Here is an 11980-nt window from a genome sequence, read left to right as displayed (position 1 = left end):
GGGGTACGATGTGGGGAAAATCCCCAGAGAATGCGGCTCCCCTGCTCTGCTCAGTGCCCAGCTCGTCACGGTTTAATGCACAAAACGGTGAAAGTTTCCTGCTCGTTGCATCTTTTTGTCATAAACGCGAAGCGGCAGCGGGTGGCCGCTGCAACTCCTCGCAGTGCTGAGAGCCACCATTAGAGAGCTGTGGCCGGGCCAGTGCCCGGGCTGTGCTCCCGCCCCGCCGCTGCTCGGGCGCGTCCGCAGGAAACCTCCCCTCAAACACTCATCCCCTGGAACGGCTGCTGCCTTTCTCTTTCTTTCCGATAAATCGCGCTACGTCGCTTCTTGAGCGTCCGCTGTGAGCGCGTGGCTCCCTCAGCAGTTCTGAGCGTGAGGTGAAACCGACATAAAGCTTTTATTGTCAGGGAGGAATGAGATTTTTGAGATGAGCCCCGGAGATTACGCCACTCGACCCTTTCTTTACTCCCGCATCACACGCGGAGCCCATCCCGGGCCAGCCGCGGTTCCCCGTTGTGTGCGCGGAGCCCGCGCAGCTCCGGGTCGTGAGGCACACTCGGCCTCCGCCGCCATCACCGCGCCGCTCCCGGCCGCCATCTTCGTCCCGCCCCGCCGAGGCCCGCGGGCGCCATCTTGTGCCCGGGGCCGGCGCCGCCATCGCCCGGCAACGGCGGCGAGCCCGGCATAGCACAGCCCGGCGGGGCCCCAAGGCAGGTGCATTTGCGGGGGTACGAACGTGCTTTGCAGCAGGGAGCAGGTTTCTGCAGCCAGGCGGGGTCTGCGTGTGTGTGTCCGGTCCAGGGCGGGTGGAGAGAGCCGTAGCTGGGAGCCGGTGACACGGCGGGCCGTGGGCGAGGGAAGGGCTGTAGGTGCCATTGTGTGTAGGTCTCTGAGGCTCTCTCAGGATCCTCCGAGCATCCTGCGCTCACAATTCTCTCTAAGAGGTTGAGAGGGCTGAGGGTGTTCAGCCTGAAGAAGAGAAGGTTCCATGGAGATCTTCGACCCCCTCCCAGTGCCTAAGGGGGCTACAAAAGAGCTGGAGAGGGACTTGGTCAAGGACGGGGAGAGGCAGGAAAAGCAGGAATGGTTTCCCACTGACAGAGTATGGGTTAGATGGGATACTGGGAAACAGTTCTTGGGGTGGTGAAACCCTGGCACAGGTTGTCCAGTGAGGCTGTAGCAGCTGCACCCCTGGAAGTGTTCTAGGCCAGGTTGGATGGGGCTTGGAGCAACTGGGATGGTGGAAGGTGTCCCTGCGTGGTTTTAGGGTTGCTTCCCATCCAAATGAATCTGTGATGAAAAGAAGATTACAAATGGATACAGGTCTATAGCAGACCCCCTCACTGGTTCCACCACTCACAACACAATTCTGTGCTCTCAGCTTGCCAGTGCAGCTGCTCAGTCAGAAAACCGGCACTTTGTCTGGAGCCCATAAATTAGGAATTAAATAACCATTGAGAAATTACCCTGAGGCTTACGGTGGAGCAGCTCCAAGCCGTTAGTCCCACACCTCATCCTCATGTGTGAGGATACAGATTTGGGGTTTGAAGGAGCCCTTGGTGGATGGAGGGTGTGGGAGCACAGGGAGCCCACATCAGGGTGTGTGATAAAGCCTTTCTTTCCTCATGCATTGTCCAACTTAGTGAATAACAACATTTAATTTTGGCCTTATTTTCCACAAAATGACGCTGCACTGAAAATGGGAATGTGAACTACAGGGTGCTAACAAGTGCAGAGACCATCTCACATGGATTTTGTGAGGTGAGTGTGACCCTCTCTGTTCCTGGAGTACACGGTGAGTGTCACCACAGGTGACTGTGCAGTATACAAACTCCAAATGTCATATACTGGTGTCTTTGCAGTACAAAAGGGGCCAGTAAATTCTATTTTAGAAGCAAGGATGGAGGTCTTAATGCCTGTACCTCAGATTTATGTGGAAAGAACTCTGGCTATCATCAAACCAGATGTTATTGATAAAGAAGAAGAAATAGAGGATCTCGTTCTTCGATCAGGATTCCACATCATTCAGGTAATGGGCTGTGCTCCAGAGAAAATAGCTGTAGTTTATAAGTCAAGAAAATATTTAACTTCTAGCAATCAAGCCAATAATTAAAAGCTTGTGTGTCCAAAAATCGATTCATGTTCTTCATGTCATCTAAACATTGCTGCCAGATTCTGTAAGGAGGTGCTTCTAGGTGCATGAGATGGAGCAGAGCAGACCAACTATTTTGCTGACCAGAGGAAAACACAGACTTTGTTAATAAACTCAGATTTAGCAAGCCTAAGGAGCAGATGTGTGAACTTCCCGAGGCAACTCTTTGGAGAGTGCATCATTCAGATCTCACAAGATTTTGTGCCGTGTGCAAGTGGATATTAGAGAATTACTTGGATTCGATAGCTGGCCAGTCGCAGCCTAACAAATTTTTTGTTTCCATGGTTTTTACGGTAAATACACTCTATAAATATTGAAATGAGCTTATGAATATTTAAATGAGCCAGGCCGGGCGGCCGCTGGGGGGCGCTGCGCCCTCGCGCCTGTGGGCGGCAGGGCCCATCCCCCCCTCCCCTCACTGTTCTTGTATCGTTTGGTTTTTTTCACTTCCTCCCTAGCCTTTCTGGTAGTTTTATTTATTTGTGTTTGTTATTTGTATTTCTTTATTTGTGGATCTCTTGGAGCTACTCCAGAAGAGGCCGTGAAGATGCTCCAAGAGCTGCTCTGACGCCAGGCTGGGAGAGCTGGGGTTGTTCATCCCGAAGAAGAAAAGGCACCAGGGACACCTGAGAGCCCCTTCTGGTGCTTAAAGGGGCTCCAGAGAGCTGGGGAGGGACTGTGGACAAGGGCACGGAGTGGCAGGACAAGGGAGAATGGCTTCCTGCTAGCAGAGGGCAGGGTTAGGTGGGGTACGGGAAAAAATTCTTCACCATGAGGGTGGTGAGGCCCTGGCACAGGATGCCCAGAGAAGCTGTGGCTGCCCCATCCCTGGAATTGTTCAAGGCCAGGTTTGGGGTTTCAGCAACCTGGTCTAGTGGAAGGTGTCCCAGTCCATGGTAGGGGATTTGAAACAAGATGAGTTTTAAGACAGCTTTCAGCCCAAGCCATTCCATGTTTCTATTGATTCAATACATATTGGAAGATGAAACAAACATATTATTTATTTATTTATTTAATTGCAATGTGCTAGTAGAGTCTTCTGATGTCTGCAGTGACTTTTGACACCAAAGTTACTAGGACTCTGAGTATATGGAACTCTTGTATTGTATAAGTTTGAGCTCGAAGAATGCACTTTAAAATTTTTTATTTGCTCGCTATGGTTTCTGATAACCTCCCAAAGTTGTCCTGATCCTGGCCACCTGCAGGCTAGGCAGCTATTGGGAGAGTCACAAAGCACTGAATGAAAACTAGAACAATTGTGTAATTAACACTGTGGACTGGAGAGAAACTTGTTTAAAAGTAGAACATTATACTGTAGCAGCTGAGTAATAAAATCCTACCCTTCTGATACTCTTCACTTTTTATGTACAGTGCCCTGTTATCTGGCAGTTAGAAAATGCTGTAGTTTGCCTGTGCTGTAATCACATTTTACTCAAATGGGCTGTTTCCTTAATTAACTTGGAAAACTTTTGCTATTTGTTACTCTGTATCTCAAAGAGGATCGAAGCTGGGTGAATCAGAGAAGTTTCAGAAATCACTCTGTGTTCTGCACTTGAAGATACAACTGCAGGAGAGGACTCTATTCTGCCTTTTAAAACTCTAAGCTGTTTCAATGCAGCAAGCAATTTTAATCTTTTTCTTTTTTTTTTTTTTTTTTTTGTTTTTTTTTTTACACTTTATAGAAACGGAAGCTCCAGTTAAGCCCAGAACAATGTAGCAACTTCTATGCAGAACAGTTTGGAAAAGTGTTTTTTCCTAATTTAACAGCCTATATGAGTTCTGGTCCTATAGTTGCTATGGTTCTTGCTAGAGATTGTGCAGTCTCATACTGGAAGGAATTGCTTGGACCATCCAACAGCCTAAGAGCTAGGATAACTCACCCTCACAGGTAACTCACTGACTGGCCTTGGGCAAGTCAGTAGGATGTTGTCATTCTTTTGCTTGAGACTAGAATTCCACCTTCTCCTTTTTCTTCTTTTCCTGCTCTTTATTTATTTGTTTGTTTGTACAATACACAGGCTTGTTATCTCTTCAATTTTGTGCAACAGTTTTTCACCATTGTTTTTTGTACGCAAAGTTCACCTATTTTATAGGGAATGTAGAGTGTATGAACATTAAGTTTCAGGTAGCTACTTCTTAAGTTTAAAATAAAAACAAGCCAGTGTCTTATTAAGTAGTCCATATCTATTGCTTTTCTGTGCTCTCAGGCTGCAGAGACTGAGAAGGGATTTGCAGTTGCCCTCCAAGTAGTTATTTCCCTTGTTTTTAGCCTAAGAGCACTCTATGGGACTGATGAGCTGAGGAATGGGCTCCACGGCAGTCTCAGCATCTCCTCAGCAGAGAAAGAAATTCGATTCATATTTCCAGAAGGTAAAATGGTACAGTTGGTTCATTGCTGGTCCTGGGGAGGATGGAGTTCTTCCCTGTCCTGCCCTGACTCCAGATACAATTGATTTGGGAGAGGCTGGGTTTGTTTGCTTTACAGGATTGTGGGTCTCTCTATGTATAAGCTGACATTTTCTGCTATGAAAGGCTTATCAAAAATGTATCTGAAGAGCCAGTGTAGCTTCCACTTTCCAAACTCTGCTTTGGGAACTGAAGCAGTCCAAGCTGGTAAATGAAAAGAAATAGGAAGCTATTTAACTCCAGCAAGTGTTTCTGGCACTGTCAACCCTGGGGACTCCTGTTGACTTGAGAAACTGACTCTTTTCTTGGATTCAGGCTAAGTAATTACTATTCAAAAGTAGCTGGATGTTTGTGTTATAGTGCAATTCCAAACTTAAATGCCAGAGAAAAGGATCTTAGAACCTGGAAAGGCTGCAAGAGGATCTCTGGTTTGTAATATAACAGGGTTTGCTATTTGACAGAAAGATGCACGTCAAACATCTGGAAAAAGCTGTTTGCTGGTACTTTTTGTCAGCTGTATCTGTGAGTTTAATAAAAGATGTTGCAGTTCCTTACAAACTTTACCCATTGTGTAAACCCTGTCTCTTTCACTCACCCTGACAAACAGAGCAAGACTAAAAGTGAGATTTTTAGGGTCTTCAGATACCAGCTTCACACTGGAAGAAAAAAGTGCTAAACATGGGATATACCGTTTCTCTTCTGCTCCAAATGCTTCTTCAAGGATTAAGTTTTTCCCCACATTAACTGATTTCCTCCCTTTTCATAATAGACTATAATTAGTAAAATTACCTCAGGGACATCCTAAAGAAGTTTAGGAAGTTTCTTTGCAGTTTGTTGTGGGAGAAGCTATAAAACCCATGATGTATTATTAACTTACTGAGGAAAAGAGCAGCTCACATACAACCAACCTTTGAAAGAGTGCAGGGTTTAATCACTCTGGAGGCTGTTTGTAACCTCTGTGGTTCCTCCTTGCAGCAATCTTGGAGCCAGTTGCCACTGGACAAAGAGCTCGGGATTACCTGAACCTGTATGTGAAGCCCACGCTGCTGGCAGGGCTCACAGCCCTGTGCAAAGAGAAGCCAGCAGACCCCATGGTATGTCACCTAATGAGCTGCTCAAATAACATTTGGTTTCAAGTCGCTGATTTGTCACAAGGGTGTGTTTTAAATCCCTAATCTGGTAAAACATTGTATCTTTGTGTTCTTAAAGTTCATTCACACCAGTACTTATTTAAGCATGCAGATAATTAATCTGTGTGACAAAACTTGCCGGCAGTTTTGGTGGATTTTACATCATTATCACGTTTATAATCAACACTGCATTTTTCTAAAGGATACTTTTCAGGGAAAAAAAAAGTCTTAAAATCACTTGGGGTGTTCCTATGAACTGTGTGATATACATGAGGCCACTTTTATTGTACTTCGATTGTTCTAGCTTTATAACCTGTTTACTTTAGCTGTATGTCTGGCACTGTTACCATAGAAATCTAGAAAACAGAGATGAAGTCCATTCCTTTGCCCAAAGGCCAAACCTATTGTATCTATTCCTAACAAATGTGTGTCTGGTCTGTGGTTTAGCACTCCAAATGATGGAGAATCTACAATCTCCCCAGGCAATCTGTTTCATTGCTTAATTATACTTGTTAAAAGCTTTCACTAAAAGATAGGCTAAATCTCCTGGCTCCAATTTTAAGCCCATTACCTTTTTTTCCTCTTTTACTATCCCCAGAAGACATTGGAAACAATGTAATATCTTTCTCCTTTTTTTTTTTTTTTTTTTTTTTTTTAGCAACCTATTGTGTATTTGAAGTGTATTCCCATTTTCTCTCCCTTCAGTCTTTACTATATTAAATACTGATTTTTTTTTTGTTGTTGTTGCAAGTCTCATATTTCTAACTCATTGTTTTGGCTTCCAGTTAATCTACATTCTTAGCACAATTTTCTAGTAAATTCTGAGGTATCTAACAGTAATTTCATCAAGACAACGCTTTCCTTCCTTGCTTTTAATAAAGCTGTATGTAGCAATGTCAGTAGCTTTGCTAAAAACATTCTATTTGCATCTACTTTGTTGTCCATAATGCCTGTAACCTTGTAACAGAAGGAAAATAATGTTGATTTGATACTGCTTCAGAAATAGATACTGTATATTGCTTTTGAGTTTGCTAGCTGCTAGGTGGATTACAGGGTGACTGTTGGAATGTTTTGTTTTTTTCCAGTATCCTTTCCTTTCCTTTTGGAGATGGCATCAAAAAGTGTCTGTGTGCTCAGAAATACTTGCTGTCAGCACAGAGGTTGTCTCAGCCAGTTCTTTAAGTAATACAGGATAAATTTATTTGATTCAAATGATTTGAGGATTTCTTTTTTTCCAACGTAGTTTTGCTACGGGGTTTTGTGTTTTGGGATATTTTGTTTGTTTGTTTTCCATTTCTGTCTTGGGTTCTCACTACTGTGCTGTTGTTGCTTTACCTGTCCTAGTGCTCTGCTTGGCTCTCCCTTTGCAAACCACCCTTTTTATACATGGTAGTAAAAGCAGAGCGTTGCTTACCTTCCCTGTCTGCTGTTCTGTCAGCTCTTCACAGTGTGGTATGAAGTTTGTTGTTCTCAGCATTCTAGAAACCAGTCGTCAATAGCCTTGTGAAGTAAATAAGGATGTGTTAAAAACTTTGTTTTACAAGTGGAGAAATGGAGGCAAAAGGTAATTTGCCTAAGGCCAGGCCCAGACTGGCAGATGGAATTAGGACTCAAGGCATTCCTGCCTCCCGCATCCTCATTTAAGTTCAATGTGCCGGAAAACTTACACGATGAATTTCAAAAAGTAACCATGTTTTGATTTTAAGTACTATAATGTGATTTCAGTGCAGAAGGCTGGCACTCTTAATGAATGAATGGATGAAGTATCTCTAGGTGTTGTCAGCAGCAATATTTCATTAAGCAGTTTCATGCATATTGTATAGCCACATTCCAAAATGGAGCTGGCTGAATTATTTGAAGTATGGCTCAAATGGTCTTATACTTTCAGGAAGATAAACATTGCCAGGACAAGTTGTGTTCTAAAGGCCATTGTGCATTGTTCAAAAGCAATATAAGCTGTGAAGATTTAAAAGAACATTTTTAAAAAACAGGTCATCTGCATGTCCATTTCTTTCTGAAAGGTCTTGATTTTGCAGCACAGTAGGAGAGTATCTGTTGCAGAGGTTTCAAATAATGCTTTTAAATAATCTCCTATGCACTCAATGGAAAGTAACAGAAAGCTGCAAACATTTGTGTTTTGGGATTTTTGTTCACAGATTTGGCTTGCTGACTGGCTGATTGAACACAACCCTAACAAACCTAAACTACAGTATCACATCTCTCAGTAGGAGCATCGGCGGGGAGAGCTCGTGGAAACCTTCTCACACATTCCGAGTTACAGCTGTGTCTTGGCATTTTCCATCTGTCCTTTGACTCTATAACCAGTACTGTATAAGCAATAACACTGAAGTAAATGCATTTGTCATACTTGTGTCCTCGTGGGATAAATAACCTTACACTTAACCAGGATGTAGCAGTTCTAGGACCTTCTCTACTAAGTCAATGTAAAATTACACAATAAATTTATGGCGTTGGGTGATTTGAAAAAGACAATGATCTCAGTGCCTGTGACTTACTGCTACTGTCCACATTTTTCTTGGTTTGGCTGTGTGGGAGAACAAAGTCATTTACAGCAGTGTGGATTCCCAAATGACATCCACCTGGCCTATGCTTTGCAAAGCCAAGGGTTGTGTTTCAGCAATTTTTAGCATAAATTCAGTTATGAAGGGAGGTACTTGGATATAATGTAGAAAAACTTTACTGGAGACATATTTGGAACTTTGGAATTTTAATTGCTGGTTACATCACCCAGGTAAGGTTATTAACTTAAGTCTGATGTATTTTGTCAGAATGTAATTTGAAGGATTTATTTGAAGGTACATTCAATGCACCTTTTCCATCTTGGTGGCAAAAGGCTCAGTGACTATAAATAACAAGAAGATGTATTTTAGTCAAAGACTAAGGTTGTCTTCCAACATTTGTTTGTAATAAAGGTGCTTAATTGAACATCTTACCTGAAGAGTGTTTTCTGTGTTCTCCTGCTCCTAAAGGTATGCAAATTTGTGTCATTTTCCTCAAACTTTCATGTGTTCTCTTGAAGGATTTCACAAGAGTGCTCTTCCACCGGCAATGGGTTAATCCCACACTGTTGCCTTTCATGAAGTAACTAAGCTGTTTTTTGGGGATCTGGGCCTTTTTCATTTTCTTCAAAGAGCTTTACTTATGCTGTTAACTTCAAGCTTTGTATCTTATGGTTTGACTGGCTATAATGAAGAAAAGTGTAATTTTCATAACTCTGAATAAGAGGATGCTTGACTAATACTAAATAAACAAGCAATTTCTTAATTTGTTTCATGAAAAAACTTGCTTCTCCAATTGCAGTAATTATGAGAAACATAAACCATTTGTATGTAACATCAAACTTTACGTGAATTGTTTATCCTTTCAGTGGAACAAACCACTATTTGCCAGCCTAGATAATTAACAGAAACTGGTCTCTGCAGTATCAAGACCTAAAAATCTTGGGACTGCTAAGATAAGGAAAAAAAAGAAAGCACAAACCCTCAAATAATAAAGAATAAAAGTTTGAGGTGGTTAGAAATACAGTAAACAGATCTGTTTGCAGCCAGTTTATTTTGTCTATAATTACTGTACCCATATGTGTCTGATTGCTTCAATTACAGGACCGTTGTTCTTTGAGGTATCCTGTCAGCCAAATAAAAAAATCCATTTTCTGAAGATGCCAGAAACTAAAATTCAGTGAGTTCACAAGGCATTCCCCTGTATTTTGTTGGTTACTTTGATATTTGCCTGCTTATTTTGATATGCTGCTGTTTGACAATAAATACATCCTTTATGTTCCTGCTGGAATTTTCAGTTTTGCTTTTGTGCCAGAGCTGTGGTTTTTTTGGATGAGAGTAGGTGGGTCCTTAGCCGTGGGGTGGGAGAAAGGACAAAGGCAGCTGATGTTGCAAATGTCACCTTTATCATCCACACAATATAAACTCTCAGTCATTCAGGTGTGCATCTATTATGGAATTACTCTCTAATGTTAGAGCTAACACCATCAATTGCAGACTGGTGCTTGCTTCCATTTTCCTTAGAAAAAGGTGGAAGGAGAGAAGTTGATTTCATCCCATGGGTGCCATCCTGATTCACTCTATTCCTACACAAAGGACAAGTAGTGATCCAGCAGATGTTACATCCTGAGGAACCTGCATTAACAAGGAGGATATGGGCAGAGGGACAGTCCCAGGAATGTGAAGTGGCTGAGCAGCCTGGTCCCATGCAGGGGAGCTGTAACACCACGGGAGAGGCTGTTGGGGCATGTGCTGCCACATTCCTTATGGTCTTTAGGTTTTTTATTTAGCCCAGAGAGGTACAGGCTTGGCTAGGGTTATAAATCTGTAGAACAGAAAATGTATCTTTGGGAAAAAAAACCCAGATTAACTGAAAGGTGTCTTTCCATTTGATATCAGCAAGGTGAGATATTCTCTCTGGGAACAAGTAACCTGTCCTCTTCCTCTGTCAAGTCAAAATAATTACCTTGCCTATTGAGTTTTATTGGACATTTTTAACTTTGAGGGGGTTCATTTTAGTTTTACTGCCTGAGTGCTGGAATAGAACTATGTCCATAAAATGAACAGTTTAGTCTGTTTCCCATATTTGTTTTTTTTCAACAGAGTTCCTCCTGGAACTTTGCTTATCAGATGCTTGCTATCACCTGCACTGGAAGTTGTTCTTGGAACTGTACAGATTGAGCTAGTCTTGAAGTATGTGATTGTTCAGCCTTCCTGTCTCACAAGGGATTTATTATCTTCAGGAGCAGTTAAACTGCCAGGAAACTTGGACATACTTTAAAGATGGCAGAAGCCTCAGCCCAAAATTTCCTATTGCCTTCATCTGTCAGAGCATTCCAGAGTGCCGAGCTTCAGAAATGAGTAACTGGTCAGAGCTTGGGACTGTCATTCAGGAGATTTAAGATTGTTTCATGGAGGTTTGCAAACCCCTGCTTTTCTCATGTAGGAAAAGGAGATTTGTTTCTTCCTTCCCTTAAGCTGTTAATCTTGACCATCCTTTAAACAACAGTTGAGGGTCAGTGTTCATTCAGTCAGAGTAGTCAGATCAAGATAATTTGTGTTGTTCTGCACAGTAAATGTTGGCTATTTTTGGTAGTAACCTACAACATCTTATCCTCTGAAAATATTGTGATTCTTCAATTTCTTTAAAAAAAACAAAATCAGAAGATAAATAATTTCTATTTTGTTGGAAAGACTTTTTCCACATCATAAAAAGATCATCATAAAAATATAACTTGCAATTGGTTTCGCAGTGCTATTCCCTTTAGTAGATTTGTTCTTGGACTAGAAATAGGGTTTCAGTCCTCTCTGCTCATTCCCTACTGCTTTGCTTTCCTGAGGCAGACTTGGCACAAACCAGCATGGCAGTGTCACCAGCACAGTGTCATCACAGCAAATAGGTAGTTCCTGGTTCTGCTGTTAGTGAAACAGGAAAACCTGCTGCTTTAGGGTGGTCAGTCGAGCAGCTGCCTGCACCTAGAAACCTCCCTGGTGTGGATGAGCTCCTCTGGGTGTGGAGTGTGTCAGCAGCGTGACTGATGTGTGGAGTCTCCTTGGGGGGATGCCTGTCAAATCATTGTCATGCTGCCTCCTGCCAAGTGATCATGGGGACACTGCCAAAGCTCAGGGGACAGCTTTTTGTTGGTCTTCTGAGCCAGAAATGAGGTATTGTTGTGAGACAGAGCAGTTGGTGGGAGAAGAAGGCAGTTTGCAGACAAGTGGGTGAATGATACTCTAATAATGGTAACACTGAAGGATTGAGAATTCACTGCTTGAGAGTGTTTTAGGGCTGAGGGAGGCGATGAGATCTTCGTGCAGTGCCTTGCTGGGTGTGCTTATGTTTGTCTAGTGTGGCATCAAGTTTTGACCCTTGAGAACCCCTGACTGGCTCATCTTGCTTAGCTGTGGGACTATTTTGAAGCATGATTATTAAAAAAATAAAACAAAAACACAGCTCTGGTACCACATCTGCAACTTTCTACCATCATATTTAATTTATTGAAAAGCCTTTTCAGCTGGGATGTGAGTCAACCTGGACAATCCTGTTTGGCCAGAGAGAAGAGGCACTTGGGTGCAGTCTATCAGCTGCAGACTGCCTGAGCAAGTAATCACGTGTGAACTCACCCTAAGTTCCAGGGAATTTTTATGTGCAAGAACCTAATTTGGCTCTGAATACTTTTGGCTTTAGTAAACTACTCAACAAACCACCCATGCTTCTTCATCATCTCTTTATAATCAATGCTTAAGCTCTAATTTCCTTGCTAGGGGAC

The 11980-nt window shown here is 42.6% G+C and overlaps 1 protein-coding gene across 4 annotated transcripts; it reads left to right on the top strand.

Annotated features, from left to right (window-relative positions):
• Positions 1-301: 301 nt before the first annotated feature.
• Positions 302-8635, top strand: NME5 (NME/NM23 family member 5). 4 transcript variants are annotated; one of them, XM_079320226.1, is made up of 7 exons: positions 302-713; positions 1722-1764; positions 1866-2032; positions 3838-4043; positions 4425-4525; positions 5537-5655; positions 7848-8635. In XM_079320226.1, the coding sequence occupies exons 3-7, from the start codon at positions 1904-1906 to the stop codon at positions 7917-7919; spliced, it is 627 nt and encodes a 208-aa protein (XP_079176352.1). In that variant the 5' UTR covers positions 302-713; positions 1722-1764; positions 1866-1903; the 3' UTR covers positions 7920-8635. The 4 variants fall into 4 exon arrangements, with proteins under 4 accessions (XP_079176352.1, XP_079176351.1, XP_079176350.1 ...); XM_079320225.1 differs by having other exon boundaries at positions 1647-1764; XM_079320224.1 differs by having other exon boundaries at positions 302-717; positions 1647-1764.
• The last annotated feature ends 3345 nt before the right edge of the window (positions 8636-11980 follow it).

Source organism: Erithacus rubecula (genome assembly GCF_903797595.1).
Source record: "Erithacus rubecula genome assembly, chromosome: 16".
Lineage (NCBI taxonomy): Eukaryota > Metazoa > Chordata > Aves > Passeriformes > Muscicapidae > Erithacus > Erithacus rubecula.
Note: the sequence above shows the minus strand (reverse complement) of the source record. Positions and strands in the feature narration are given on the sequence as shown.